We start from the raw sequence: 15148 nt of genomic DNA, 5'->3' as shown, positions 1-15148 counted from the left end.
ACAGATGGGTGAATTATCAGCCATCGACCCTCATCAGCTCCTCTAATCCCGGGCTGGGAAAAAAAAAAAAGTCAGAGTCATGCAGAGGAAAACTCTGCTAAGGGCGATCTGCATCTCAATCAATCATCCCCCAGCAGCACTTTAGGAGCAGCAGGTTTTTTGTTTTTTTTCCCTGCTATGATTTAGCATTTATCTCATTGATGAATAGAGATGAAGAGCAGTGAGCTGTGCAGTTAGATTGTAAAGAGATTGATGACAGCAGAAGGATTCTTAATCTATAATTTTTCTCTACTTAGCTGCAAAATGGCTCCCGTCCCCTTCAACCCCCCCCCCCCCCAACGCTCCGTGCTCGTCTTCCCCACCTCTTTCTTTTAATAGCTTATCTGCCATCATCAACACCTCGTATTTATAGACGCAACTCTCACACATAGAAACGCACATGCAAATGAACACGGTCACACGGTTACATTGTGCCCAGCACACACATGCACAGCGTAATGGGTGCATCCCAACACTTTTCCACTACAGGCAGCATCCAAAGCGAAGAAGAAAAGTGAATCTGCGAGTTGTAGGTTTCACCTTCAAGCGATGTTTTTTTTTTTTGTTTTTTTTTTTAAAACCATAGCATGTTGTCTTTATCAGCTCCTGCTAATCAAAAGGTATCTGCAGATGTCTCGTCATAGATGAGTTTTTTTTTAAAAACAGGAGGAGTTGTAGCTGAAGGAGGGACGATTGATTCGCCGTGTTTTGATGGCAGAGCGTAAAAAAAAAAAGGGGAAAGAGTGAGTTAGTGAAAGACAGAGAGAGGAGGAAAGATGCTTCGATGAGGCTCGGCTGACAGCTGCCTCGAGGCGATGTTTTACTGTTTCCATTCCTTCCTTTAAAGTCAGATAGTTATTCTTGTTTTTTTTATACTTCTTTTCATTTCCATTTCAATTCTGCTTCTTTTTTTGACTTCCCCTCATCTTTTCATCTCGTCTCATTCCCCCCCCCCCTTCCATCGTTCCCTCCATCACCGTAATTCTTTGACACATTTGAATCCAGTTTTTTTTTTTTTTTGGGGGGGGCGAGCTCTGTTGTGCTCCGGCTGAATCCATTAAGGTTGTGGCTTGAAGCGAGAGGCCTGCACTCCTTTCTGCTCTCCCAGAGCTCCAGGACCCCATTAAACTGTTAATTAGATCCTTCAGGAGTCTGACACCCCCCCACAGCTCCTATCTTTCATCCCAAAATCAAAACCTCCTCACTCTTCTCATCCTTCTATTGTGCTCTCTGTACCTTTCGTAACCTTCTTTTCTTTCAGTTGCTTTTTCACCCCAAATTTATAAAGAGGAGTTCAGATTTTCTGCAGATTTTGCTTTTTGATAATCATTATTTAAGCAGTAGCTTTTCCAGCCGGTTGTGATCTGGGGGAGCTATATGAAGGGCTGGATAGTTTATGGCATGTGCTTATACATTTTGATGCAACAACCATCACAGATAGTACTAGTGAAAAATGACATTAAGATATCCTGGATAAACTTAATGCACATTGCAAAAACAATGAATTCACTGCAGTAAATTTGACCTAAACAAATGCGAACAAAACGTTTTTGTCATCAACCAAAAAAAACACTCACGATTAAACTCAAAGACTTCACCAAAGGCATTTTAAATAATGTTTCAGCTGTGAGAAAAAATGACTGAGGCGTTGAGTTGAATACTCAGAGATTAGGCGGGTACATCTACAGGTAACCACAACTTTTGCCCTCGCTAGCTAGAAGCTGCCTGCCAGCTTTAGCTCACGTCGGCCTTATAGGCACACCCAGCGCATGACAGAAGTAGTTTGTTTTAAGCTCACTACACTTGCTAACACTTTTAAAAAGGACGCTGGTGGCGCAGTGGTTAGTGCGCGCGCCCCGTGTATGGAGGCTGTCGTCCTCAAAGCGGGCGGCCCTGGTTCAAATCCAACCTGCGGCTCCATTCCCGCATGTCATTCCCCACTCCCCCTCTCCCTGATTTCCTTCTCTATCCACAGGACGTCTCTCCATTAAAGGCACAAAAAGCCCAAAAATAAAACTTAAAAAACTTCATTTTCCTCATTAACTTTAATTTAGGACAATGTGTTTAAGATCCACTTTTGATATCGATTTTGTCATGATGGTGCATTTAAAGCAAACGGTGGTGTTCTGTTCAAACCTTGTGGAGTGATATTCTGATTGAAAGACTCCTATTTTAAAGTCAATGAGTGACCATAGAAGGTAGGCAGAGAGACTCACGATTATCACCGCAGGCAGCTCAACTACCGTACTGTAGCTAGTAGGAGTGCAACATCCACAAGTCTAAATCAAATGGTTATAAAAGAGTGACACAGACTCTGCACGTCGTGGACTCTCTCTCTGAACACAATAGAAATCGTCCCGCAGGAAGACAGTTCAAACCTTTGTCCTCTCTGGGGGACCCCCAAAATCAGACTCTTTCTTATATACCGGTGCAAACTATATTTTACGGTAATTAGCAGCAAGTGAGCTGCTTATTACGAGAAATCTCCATAATAATAGAATGAAGGGATTAGCTGTAACACATTTGAATGTACAAACTTTTAAAGTATTGAATTTTATGCTGTTTCAGACATTTTTCCCGTTCTTATACGATTCTTATTTTTATGACAAAGCTGAGAGTTTGGGAGGATGTCTTAGAGACGACTTTAAGGCCTGCTCCGCCCGAGACCTTCATGACTTATCATCCCTCTCTGTTTTTTTTTAAACTTTGCAGACCTGATCAGCCGTGGTTTAAAGTTATTTAACCTCTCTGACTGACAGTGAAATGCACAGATCAAAGGTTATCTATCGGACTAAGCGGCCGTTTGTTTTACACACCCAAAGCACTGAGTGACAGTTCTCTGTATAACACAAAGAGTAAAGCACTCTCCTCTGAGGTCTGCCTGTCGAAAGGCCTCACTCAGCCCTCCTCTTCACTCTCTCCCTCGGCCTCTTCCTCTCTCTTATGCCCTTTTTTGTTGTCAAAAAAAAGCTTGTCAGAGGTGTCTGGCACAATGGGACAGGTGGATTGGATGGAAAAAGACTTATGTGTGATTCTCCGAGGTGATAAAAGAGCTCAATGGTGCTTGATTATCAATAGCCTGATGATGATGATGATGATGAGAATCTTTGATGGCGGTTTTTTAAAAAGAAGCAGCACCCGCCCGGGCTGCCTATTTCTGGTTCCTGTCTCAGTGATCTCTCTATGGCAAACAACGAGGAAGGAGGGAACGAGGCAAAGATGAAAAGACCGAAGGGAAGAGAGGAAGTGTGTCTTTTGTCAGACAGAACACACATCAAGCGAAGGCGAAGAGGAGGAAATGAGAGAGAGAGAGAGAGAGAGAGAGAGCGAGAGCGGAGACAAAAAGGCGTAAAGACTGTTGAATGGGGCCTGCGAGGGAAACAGGAAAAAATATTGCAACGTGTCTCTCGGAGGAGTTTGAAATCAGAGGTTCAGTGTGTTTTGTCTTAATGTATGTGTGTGTGTGTGTGTGTGTGTGTGTGTGTGTTCTTGGCTGGCTGGTTGTGAGTCACTGCAGTGTGCCGGGTGATCATTAGAGGGTGCTGCATCCAGATGTTGAGTCATGGGAGTAGTAGAGCAGGATGAAGAGGGAGGAGGATGAGAGGAGGTTGGGGGGGGGGGGGGGGGGGTGTGCTCCTCAGAAACAACAAGAGCTTTACTGATAACAGAACTTTAAATTATTCGGCACTTTATTTTACTATCTGATGAACAACTTTTCCTGGTATGATAACAAGAAACGATTATGATTAGAATCCTTCTTAGACTAGTGTGTGTGTGCACTAGTCTCCCTTTTTTTTTGATTGGTCAGTGAGGGAGAAGTGTGACAATGACGTGCAGCAGTTTTCTAAAAGTTGAACTATCTTCAGCTGAGAGCGCTGTGAGTGCAGCGACGAAACACCAGCGGATGCCGAGGTTGTTTCGTTAGGGCGCTGGGAGCCAGTAAACGGCGTTGGTGGCCCTTAAAGGCGTCGCACTGCTCTTAGTGCCCGTTCTCAGGAGGTAACACCTGAAGAACTTCAATCAGTGTGAACAGGCTGCTTGGAGACTAACAATAACTTGAACTTTCTGTGTGAGTCTGACTTGAAAGAAGTGGTGAAGCTCTTTTCTACTGGCAGCAGGGGCTTTACCCTAACCCCTAACCCAGATCCACAGAAAAAACCTTTTAAAACACGCCGGACCAGGCGCGTCTCACCCGTGGGTGTTGTGGGTGTTGCGACCCCCACACTTTCACTGAAACGTAATTTCATCCCCCACACTTTTTACTAGTCATCCATGAAAACCTATTGGTCAAGTAAGATTTATTAAGTGACAATTAAGCCAATCGTAGCTGTTTGGTTACAGTTGAAGAACGGTAAAGTTACGTGCATTTAATCCTCCTGTCACTCATCACTGTCTGAGTCAGAGCTCAGAGCTAACACATGGATACATGCTACATGTAGCATCCTTCTGAAAGAGAGTTAATCACCCAAACAGATGTTTTTAAGATAAATCCACCTCACAAAACAACGTAAGTGTAACATTTTCTCCTCTTGGTTGTTCTTTTAGCTGTATTTATTTACTCCCGTAACTTAACGATGAAGCGGAAGTCCCCTTTGCAGTTTTTCAAAATAAAAGCACATTATATTTGAAGACCGGAAATAAAGAGACTGAGGCACAAGGCAATAAGAAAAGGAAAATAAAAGCATCACAAAGAGCAGTTTTGAATCTCGTTTTCAGAGCTAACTGGGTTACTCACAATGGATGTTCATGAAGTTCGTGTCTAATTATAATCTTTTGTAACTTTGTCTTGTTGTATGATGTGTCGGCTAACATTAGTTACTGGACATTAAATGAGACAGAATGTGTTGATTTGCTAGAGGGTGGTAATATACTAGCATTAAAACACCCGCACTTTTAAAATCGCTGCTCCACCCCCTGCGCTGGACTGACTTAAAAAAATAACATACATCCAAAAGCTCCAAGATATGACTGAGTGTTTGAAAAGATGGCGGTTTAACGGTTAAATAAACGTGCCTTGCATTTGTTAAAAAAAAAAAAAAAAAACTGCTGTTAATAAATGAGGATTCAGTCAAAACCGCTCCAAATGAAGAACGGGAAAAATCAAATCTACCATCGAAGACTTTTGGGATCCGTCACTTTGATTCAGTATAGACTGAATGTTTGGATCACTCACGAGACGGCTCTTATTCTTCAAAGGTTACTGACATGAAGTGATGAGTGTTTGTGGTTGTGGATGATGATAAAGTCTGGAGTAAACAAAGCTGACAGATTTCCGTGTTTACCAGTAAACAGGAGCACCTGAGTTTCTCTTTTTAAATGTGCAGATTATGATGATGGATTTTTTTTTTTTTTGAAGCTAAAGGAAATGATGAGCTGGAATATTCCAGCACGCAACATCGTTTATTACGGTTTGACGCTGTCATTAGAGGATTATGTTTCAGGAGTTATAGTCTCGACTCAGACTTTGTAAAATTGGACAGATTTGATGCAATAAGCCAGTGTTTTTTTTTTTTTTTTTCTCTGCCTGACTGACCTGAATTCTCTGTTTTCTCCTTCTGCACTTCTCTGGCACCCCCCCCCCCCCCCCCTCCCCCGACCCCCCACTCTTCACGTCTGTCACGCTCTTCAGGCCTTGTGGACTAGAAACTCCACAAACAGGTCATGATTGCTGGGAATGAAAGCACCCTTGTGGCCTCCTCCCAGCTTCACATTACGGACAAATAATTTGGGCAGTCGGTCAACCTTACCAAATGCTTTTGAGTTAGATGTCAAAATTAACTATAATAATAATAATATATTGTTTTTTTATAGCGCTTTTCTAGGAACCCAAAGACGCTTTGACAAAATATAAAACCATAAAAACAGAACAAAAAACGACGAGGACAGTACAATGAAGAAGTAAAGTAGGGGGAGGGGGGGGGAGTTAGTGGTTGTAGGCAATGTTGAAGAGGTGAGTTTTGAGGGATTTCTTGAAGGAGGTGAGTGTGGGGGAGTCTCTAATGTTTTTTGGGAGTGAGTTCTCCGGTTATATACCTGCTGCTGCCTTCCAACCCTCCACGGTTGAAAACGAATCAGTTCTGCGATTGTTAGCTTTGACCGATGCTAAAATCTGGATTGTTTTTCAGGGTCACTTTACCTGCTTTCTGTCTGAATCTGGGAAAATGTATCCAGATAGCGATAGAAATGATTGTCTCCAGATATTAAATAAACACTTAAGCAAAGATCCACAGTAATGTAGGCTACAGCTGCTTTCTGAAGTATTTAGATGAACTTTTTCTAGAGATGACGCACAGCCTTTTTCTTTACACAAAACATATACTACGTTAAATTATTACGTTTCTGGGTTGTGTCTTTGTACGCAGATCCTAAATACACAAATTCACCTTTGAAATAAGAAATGTGCTAGTAAATAAAAAACAGTTAGACCAGAAGCATCAAGTAGCAGAAAGCGTTAATACTTAAACGTTAACTTCTTTAAAATGCTGCTTATGAGTTCTACGTCCCTCCACAAGAGACCGAAGCTCCCGTTTGTCGACTTCACCACAGAAACGTGAAACGACTCTGCACACACAGATAGATGTGTATCGAATTCTATTTGTGAGCGAGCATCTGTGTGTGCGACCTGCTTCCTGTTTGACCCACACTTTTTGTCTCTCAGCACGGAGGGTGGGGGGGGGGGGGGGGTGGGGGTTTGCAAGCGCTGTTCTCCCCCCTGTGGGAGCCGGGCAACAACCGTGTCCGTCGTCTCCCTGTCACATTACCATACGCTCCTGCAGCGGGACTGCTAATTACGTCTGTGCGTGTGACAGCCGCACCGCCAAGGTGGTGCGAGCGAGGAAGGCGAGGAAGGAGCGGACGGGGACGGAGGGGGAGGGGTTAACTCTGTTTAATTTCATTGGAGAAAAAAAGTAGGAAAGTCAATGCTCAGTTAATGCTAATGGATGATGAAACATGTATTGAACTTTTTAGAAACCGGCATCATGATGAAGATGTTTGCAAAACCTTCATCGCAGCTAAACTACGGCAACGTCTGTGTGTTTTGGGTTTGTGACACTGAAGTGAGCCAGATTTCAGCTTGAGCTTTGACAAAAAACGAGTATCAGACAAAGAGCAACTATATCCCCAACCAGAGCTGCCAATCCAGAGCCATCTTTTATTTATTCACTGTCAGCCTGACATGCTTTTGTACTGCTATTTTTATAGCTCTTCTGGTGAGCAGCCCAGTCAGTGGTCTATGAGAGTTTCAGCCTGCGGAGGTGAATCTCTCTCTCTCTCTCTCTCTCTCTCTCTCTCTCTCTCTCAAACGGGCTCAGGCGGAGATAAAAAAACGGTTAAAGTGAGTGAAGGAGAGAAGCGGCTGTGATATTCCTGTGGTACTCCTCGGGCTGAACGTCTCTCTGGGGCTTTGCGGGGACTCTGAGCAACAGGAAGGAGGGATGACAGTCAGTCACCTCAGAGACTAGAGGATCCAAAACCTGGTCCCAAGAGGCTCTTGACAGTTTAACACTAGCTCCTCGTCTCTCTCTCTCTCTCTCTCTCTCTCGCTCTCTCTCTCGTACTCTCATCTATCATGCATGACTTTCCCATCTTCATACATGTGTGACGATTGAGATTTCAAAGATTTTCTCCATCCACTTAGTGAAGTGTGCTGCGGACATATTGCCCTGATCATCACCCTCTTGCACCAGCTCCATGTCCATTATTGAATGCAATTAAAAGATTTCTACATCTGGCGAAGGCCTGCATGGTCTTACTCCTGCTTACATCACTCATTCAGAAATACAGGCCCTGTACATTTCCCTTTTAATGCATCCAGTTTTACACAATTTCAACTTAAAAGGCATGACCAGGAAATCCTGACGGCACAATAAATTTGGTTAAATGTTGAATAGTTTTCGACTTTTTCTCTTGAGTGCAGCCTGTGTTTACTATGTGTACTGTCCTTATGCAGTATGTGCACATAAGGTACTGGTGTTCCTTTGTGAAATTAAAGGTTTTGGTCATTTAAAGGCCCAAAATTGTATTTGAAAGCCTCCTTTAGACCCATACCCAAATGACTTGATTTCAACATGTTGTTATAGTCTAATAATAAGATTAAAGACATCCATATTAAGACAATTGCAACAACATCATAGTTACAACTCATTTTCAATTCAAACCAAATTTAACCCAGTTACTTTATGTCATCGATGTCTTTTGTCAATCACTCAAACATCACTCGATTAACTTTTACTCCTTGATAAAAATGTATTGTATTGCTGACAATGCTAGCTGACTTCCCAGTCGAAGAAGGTTGACGGCTACGGCTAACCAACACAACTATTTCGATTTTTCTTTCTCAAATAATTTTCTCACAGCGTCTGTATCTGGCCCTCTCACTCATAACTAGACCCCCCCCCTCCCCATCCCCCCACAATCATTGTAGCCTACTTTTTTTTCGAATGCTGTATGAAGGACGCGGGTTCAGCAGGCTGTGATAACTTCCATCTTATCTGTCAGCCCACAAGAACACACAATATGCAAATGTATGCCGACACACACACACACACACACACACACACACACACACACACACACACACACACACACACACACACACACACTGTACAACACTGGTCCTCCCCTGCCTGACAGAAAGAGAGCAGCAGGACTGAGTCTTTGCAGTTTGAAGACACTTGCACCAGCAGATCGAGGATGAATATGGACAATCAGAGCTACATTGTGACATGTGAGAGACAGTAAAGGTGATAACTGGGATATAAATATTCATTTATCACATCACACATCACTCTGCATGTCTAGGTATTGTTGTAGGGAATAAGAGTGTATTGGAAAGCTGCAGTAATGTTGTTCATTTTGTCCATTCCTCAGTGCTTTAAAGGACAAAGCAGATATTCATGAGGATTTTTTTAAACGTTGCATAAAGCCAATTTAGCTGCAGATTTCCCAGCGTAGCTCACGGAAAATGTATTCCTTTGCTTTTTTTGCCCTTTGTCACTTCTCATCAACTTAATTGGTGGCGGTTCCGCTGCGTTGCTTCATGACTTTTAACAGAGATGGTTTTTTTTTTTTGGGTTTTTTTTATAAAGTAAAAAAAGTATGCTTATTGAACAAGCGGACAAATTATTATGAAAGTGTACTGTCCTTGCAGTGGCAAAGTTTTATTCAAATTCCAATGCTCTGCAGCAGTGACAACGTTAGAGGCGCTGCTCAAATGAAGAGCAGCGGACGAGTCAACCTGAAGAACCCGTCGTGGCTGTTAGCTTCTATCGTGTCGGAAAGTTGAACAGTGAATTTTGGTCAGCGGATTTGTCCCTGATATTTTACCTGACCTCATTCAGAGAGAAATACTTTACCACAGTTTTTGACAGCTGTATAATGAATTTCGTTGTTTTTCCGATGTTGAAACTCATGGGCAAGAAGGCAGCTACTGCAACAGCAAACATCCATTCTGCTGAATCATCGTTGAGTCAAACCGGCTCTGCAGAAGTTTTTTTATCCACCTTTCCCCATGAAAAGACTTCCCTTAGAATCCCTAAATATGTCTCTCTCTCTTTCTTTCTTTCTACAGTCGGAGGGGTCGTCCTTCTTGCAGATGGGAGCGTCTCTGGAGCAGCAGGTTATTTGTATGTTCAAGGTAAAGAAACATGTCTACAGTGTCACAGTACCAAACCTCGATTAAACAATGTTTCGGGTCAATCCGACCAACTGGGACTCCTCAAGCAGACTGGCAACATGTAGGGACATCCCAATAATCAGTAGGATACCTGATCTGAAGGACCAGATTCACACAAAGAAAATCTGTTTTTGTTCCGTCTGCCAATTACGAGATCAGAGGATTTTTAGTTACTGATGCTTTGGGAGTCAATAAGAGTTAAATCTGTTGTACTTCATTATGTAGTGGATACCTTCACAGAAACACCGAGTCTGAGCTTGGAAGGAATTTTTTTTTTTTCATTGATTCCTCTTAATGCACTTGGTGGAGGTTCAGAGGGACCGAAACAGTGTGAATTTGTTTCTTCTGGTAGGTTGGTGATGCCTTATAAGAGCAGAGTGCGGGATAGTTCAATGTCCTACGCACCTACTTCATCCGAAAGTTGGATGTGCGAACACCTCCTTTAAAACATGAATCCCTCTTAAAAAGGCGGAGTTCGTGCAGCCCGTGTACAGTACGGAGGAGGCAGTCCTTGAAGTGGGCGCCCCAGGTTCCACTCAGACCCTTGGCTCCTTTCCTGCCCGTCATCCCCCACTGTCTCTCTCCCCCACTCTCTCTCTTGTCTCTCTCTCTCTCTCTCTCTCCCCCACTCTCTCTCTCTCTCTTTCTCTCTCTCGCCCCACTCTCTCACTCTCTCTCTCTCTCTCTCTATCTCTCTCTCTCTCCATCTCTCTCTCTCTCTCTCCCCCACTCTCTCTCTCTCTCTCTCTATCTCTCTCTCTCCATCTCTCTCTCTTTCTCCCCCACTCTCTCTTTCTCTCTCTCCCCCACTCTCTCTCTCTCTTTCTCTCTCTCTCCCCCACTCTCTCTCTCGCTCTCTATCTCTCTCTCGCCCCCACTCTCTCTCTCGCTCTCTCTCTATCTCTCTCTCTCTCTCTCTCCCACTCTCTCTCTCTCTCTCTCCCCCACTCTCTCTCTCTCTATCGCTCTCTTTCTCTCTCTCTCTCTCTCTCTCTTTCTCTCTCTCTCTCCCCCACTCTCTCTCTCTCTCTCGCTCTCTCTCTCTCCCCCACTCTCTCTCTCTCTCCCTCTCTCCCTATCTCTCCCCCACTCTCTCTCTCTCTCGCTCTCTCTCTCTCTCGCTCTCTCTCTCTCCCCCACTCTCTCTCTCTCTCTCCCACTCTCTCTCTCTCTCCCCCACTCTCTCTCTCTCTCTATCGCTCTCTTTCTCTCTCTCTCTCTCTCTCTCTTTCTCTCTCTCTCCCCCACTCTCTCTCTCTCTCTCGCTCTCTCTCTCTCCCCCACTCTCTCTCTCTCTCTCTCTCCCTCTCTCTCCCCTTAAAAGCCCATAGAAGTCTATTAACAAGTGCAATGTTCAAAGACGTAGCTCAAATATCCTAAAATCTTTTGGCAACAATTAAAATATTTTATTTTAACTTTCATGCCTGCAGAATAAATTTGTCACAACAGTTTGTCCTCTCATGGCCACCCATGTGCCGGACTTAAGCGACTGGTTTCCTCCTGTTTCTGCTCTTAATGCTAAGCTAAAAGCTAAGTGACTGCGGAAGCCGGATGTTGAAGTCTTATCATCACCAGTCCTTAACAATATATATTTTGTGCCCACCTTTTATAACCAAACTACCTTGGGTACCTTTTGATTTGACTTCCTTCTTCCTGTTTCAGCTCATGGAGGAGTACGACTGGGGCGAGTTTGCGGTGATCACCAGCTTGCTGCCAGGCTACGACACCTTTGTGGACATCGTCGAGTCCTACACGGATACCTCTTATTTCCTGTGGAATTTCCAGGATGTCATGTCTCTGGAAATGTCGGTCGGGGCAAATGACGTGAGGACCAGGCGCATGCTTCAGCAGGTGCAATAAGACATACAAGAATCCTCGGGTTTTTGTCGAACCAGCTATTCTCTAATTCATCTTTTTGTTGGCGTTCAAAATCAAACAATTCTATCCAAACAAGCTCTTTATAAAGTTGTGTTTCACAATAAAAGCTTTAAAAATGAAAGATGTTCTGAATGAAGCTAAGCAGTTACAGCAGTCTAGCATCACTAACTTTATAACTGTCAGGCCCCAAATATTTCACTAGCAACAATCTACAATAATTTTTAAAATAAATGTTTGACTCTGATGTTTTTATCGTTGGCTACATGGATAAACGTGTTTTATCTTAATTAGCCTTCTGACAAAGATTATGCTAGCACACACAGTCATCTTCTCATTCTGTAATGGCATGTATTTTACTAAAATTTAATTTTAAATCTTCCAGCTTTAAATGCTTAAAGTTAAAACGGAGTTGTCAATGTAATGAAACACATGTCCATCAAAATACATATTTTACATATTTTACAGTTTTAACTCGACAGGAAGTTCACGTTAGCTACGTTAGTTTGTCCAGAAAACAGTTAAGCTAGCAGTTACTTAACGTTCTTTCCTTTTTTTTAATGACTTAGGTCGAAGGAAAAAACTGGTGTGTGTGAAGAAAGGTATCAATTTAGTGTTTAAATTGTTTTATTTTAAATCTGGCCATAGCAAAAACGTCCCAACTAGCCCTGAGTGTAACGTTTCAGTTTGAGTTTTTTTGTCTCTCTTTCCTGTGAGTCACCACTGACAAAAACTTTCCTGTCTGCAGGTGGACTCTCAGGTACTCTTGGCGTACTGCTCCTACGAGGAGGCGCAGTACTTGTTCCGTCAGGCGGGTGAGGTGGGCCTGCTGGGGCCGGGCTACATCTGGATCCTCCCTAGCCCGGCCGTCGGCAACCCCGACAGCCCCCCACCTGCCAGCTTCCCTATCGGAGTTATCGGCGTCATTACGGACCAGTGGAGGAAGAGCTTGCGGCAGCGGGTGAGGGAGGGCGTCGCCATCGTAGCGAAAGGAGCCGAGAGCTTCAAGAAGCAGTACGGATATATTCCAGAGGGACACGGAGACTGCAACAAACCGTCGAAACAATCTGACAACATCACCCTGTTCAGGTGAGGGCTTTTGTTTTTGTCGGCCTCAACACAACTCGTCATTGAGTTATTGTTACTGATGCATGGAAAGAAGAGCACTTTCATGCGATCTTATGACCACAAAGCATCCAGTTTTAAGTTTCAGGCAAACGTGATCTGAGAGCAAATGAAGTTGGATTAATTATGTACAGCCAAATCTGTCATGGCTGTATATCGTAACAGCCAGAAAATCACTCAGCAGGAACACGTTGCCCTCCACCAATCAGCCGCCTCAATCATTCCCTAATGAGCTTCTTCTTGTCTCCCACGTTATCCCCCCCCCCTCTCCCCTCCCAGGGGAGCTTTAGGCTTAATTAGGAGGTGATCATTGTGTGTGTTTATCTGTGTAAATGAATATGCTAATTATCTTGTCCTTGGTGGCATATTTTGGTCTGACTTTATGTTTCTATGGGGAATCAGGCACATGCTGAACGTGACGTGGGAAAGAAGAGATCTGTCATTCAACAACCAGGGCTTCCTGTCCAACCCGGCCATGATCCTCGTCGCTTTGGACCGGGAGAGACTCTGGGACAAGGTAATGAGCGCCTGAAACCGAATAACAAAAAAAAAAACAATACTGGCTCTGATGGCACGGGACAAAGAGATGTTTGATCTCGTGTATGCTGATGACACAGAGTACAGAGTAGTAACAACTGTACAGAGGACTGGCATGAGCTGAGACGATCAGCCACAGCATAATAAATCTGACAAAGATCAAATGCATGAATGTCATTACGGACTCCCAGATAACTGACGCTGTCGGCTGCATTTGCAAAAAAAATATTCCAACACAACCCAGTTAATCTAGCCTTACATTTCTCCATGAATCAAAGAGTAAAACCTGGAATTTTAACTTAAAACAAAGCTGACCTGACTTTTAGTGACAATTTACCTTTGAAGATTCTGAAAACCTGTTTACTCCTCCAACTAGCTGCCTTAGACTATCTACGTGACTTGACTTACGACTCAGAAGTGGAGTATGTTATTTTGATAAATATTACTACAACCCTGCACTAAGGCTTTAAAGGACCTTAACTGATTCACTTAGCTGTGAGTCACATCGTTCGCTGCAGCACCAGCTGTGCAGTCTGTGTTGGTGGATGTCCAAAATCAGCAGGACAAACTACAATGACTAACTTCCCGTTGTTTCTAAATCGCCGGCATGCCCTTGTCGTCTCTCTTACCTCACGAATCATGTTTTGTCTCGCACCTCCGCTCTGGATGCACGGAGCTTACGCCTGTTGCATTGGAGGTGTCGAGATGCATTCAAGTGCGGCGGGGGGGGGGGCGGGGGGGGGGGCGGGGGGGAAGGCGAGAAACAAAGTGGATTAAAAATGTTACAATTGATCATTAAACAAATCCTATCATACTCTGAACACTGTAGATATCATTTCAAATCAATAATATTGTTTGTCTGTGTTTCCGTTGACGCAGCAGCTTCCACTTCCTCCCATTTCATCATCAGGGCGCCGTGCAATTTTCTTCAGCATTTTCAGCCCCCCTGCACACACACACATTCACACGCACACACTTTTCAACGCCTAAGGCTGTGTTGAAAAAACTGCGCCTAAACAGAGGGACCTGAATGTAATCTCACAGCTACAGTTGAACTCATTTATTTCTACCCTGCAAAGACCAACCTACTTCATCAATGTCGCCTCCTGGATGCTGTGTATGTATTAATGTGTGTATGAATGCGGACATGTAATTGTGCTGAAGTGGGGTTCAGGTTGGGATGTGTGTGTTGATCTTATACAGCCACAAGCCAACCTCACAATCACCTAATCCATACATTATGTATTCATGACTACCAGACTGGGTGTGGATGTGTCGCTGTTGCTTCCACTCAATTTTAGCAATAAGGCCCCGTGTCCACCTGGCGTTCTCTCCGGGCAGAAAAGCGCTGACTCTGCGCTTGGGAGCTCTTGTATGAAGCGTTTGTGCCCTGAGAATAAAAGGGCTGGGCGTCCGTGCCGTCTCTATGACAACAGTCTGTTGACGACGGCTGCTGTATGACCGACACGGCTCCGTTGCTTTGCACTGCATGTTTTATATTTGAGATCGTTTTTTTTTCTCACGATCAGTCACGGAGCAAAGAGGATGTGGGTACAAGACACGATCAGTAGGAGGCTAAAATATGGGGAATATCTTCTATTTTGAAAAGAGTGCTGGTGAGGTCAACAGCGCCTTTTCTGAAAAGTTTTAAAGATTTTTTTTTTAACTCGAAAACGCTCAGAGCGGGCGCACAAAAAAAGGCAAAGAGCTCTGAAAAGGGATTCTGGGTGCTGCGTTTTTTTTCAGGTGGCCGACAGCTGCTTCAAACGCTCTCTACTTATAGAAAAACTATTGAAAAAAGACGCTTGCAGTCAGAAAAAAAAAGGGCCTAAGACACCACTTATACGTAGAAAGATACTCCTCAGCGTGCTCCATTACGACCTGCTCAGTCATCAT

General features: G+C 43.8%; 1 protein-coding gene across 1 annotated transcript in view; it reads left to right on the top strand.

Moving 5' to 3' along the window:
- LOC132955602 (glutamate receptor ionotropic, NMDA 2C-like) overlaps positions 1-15148 on the top strand; it is a 57689-nt gene that overhangs the window by 14235 nt on the left and 28306 nt on the right. The window contains exons 4-7 of the mRNA XM_061028513.1: positions 9611-9676; positions 11378-11566; positions 12339-12679; positions 13118-13232. Of these exons, the coding sequence (XP_060884496.1) occupies positions 9611-9676; positions 11378-11566; positions 12339-12679; positions 13118-13232 (711 nt within the window). The remainder of the gene's footprint in view (positions 1-9610; positions 9677-11377; positions 11567-12338; positions 12680-13117; positions 13233-15148) is intronic.

Source organism: Labrus mixtus, chromosome 21 (genome assembly GCF_963584025.1).
Source record: "Labrus mixtus chromosome 21, fLabMix1.1, whole genome shotgun sequence".
NCBI classification, from domain to species: domain Eukaryota; kingdom Metazoa; phylum Chordata; class Actinopteri; order Labriformes; family Labridae; genus Labrus; species Labrus mixtus.
This window is presented reverse-complemented; position numbering and strand designations above follow the sequence as displayed.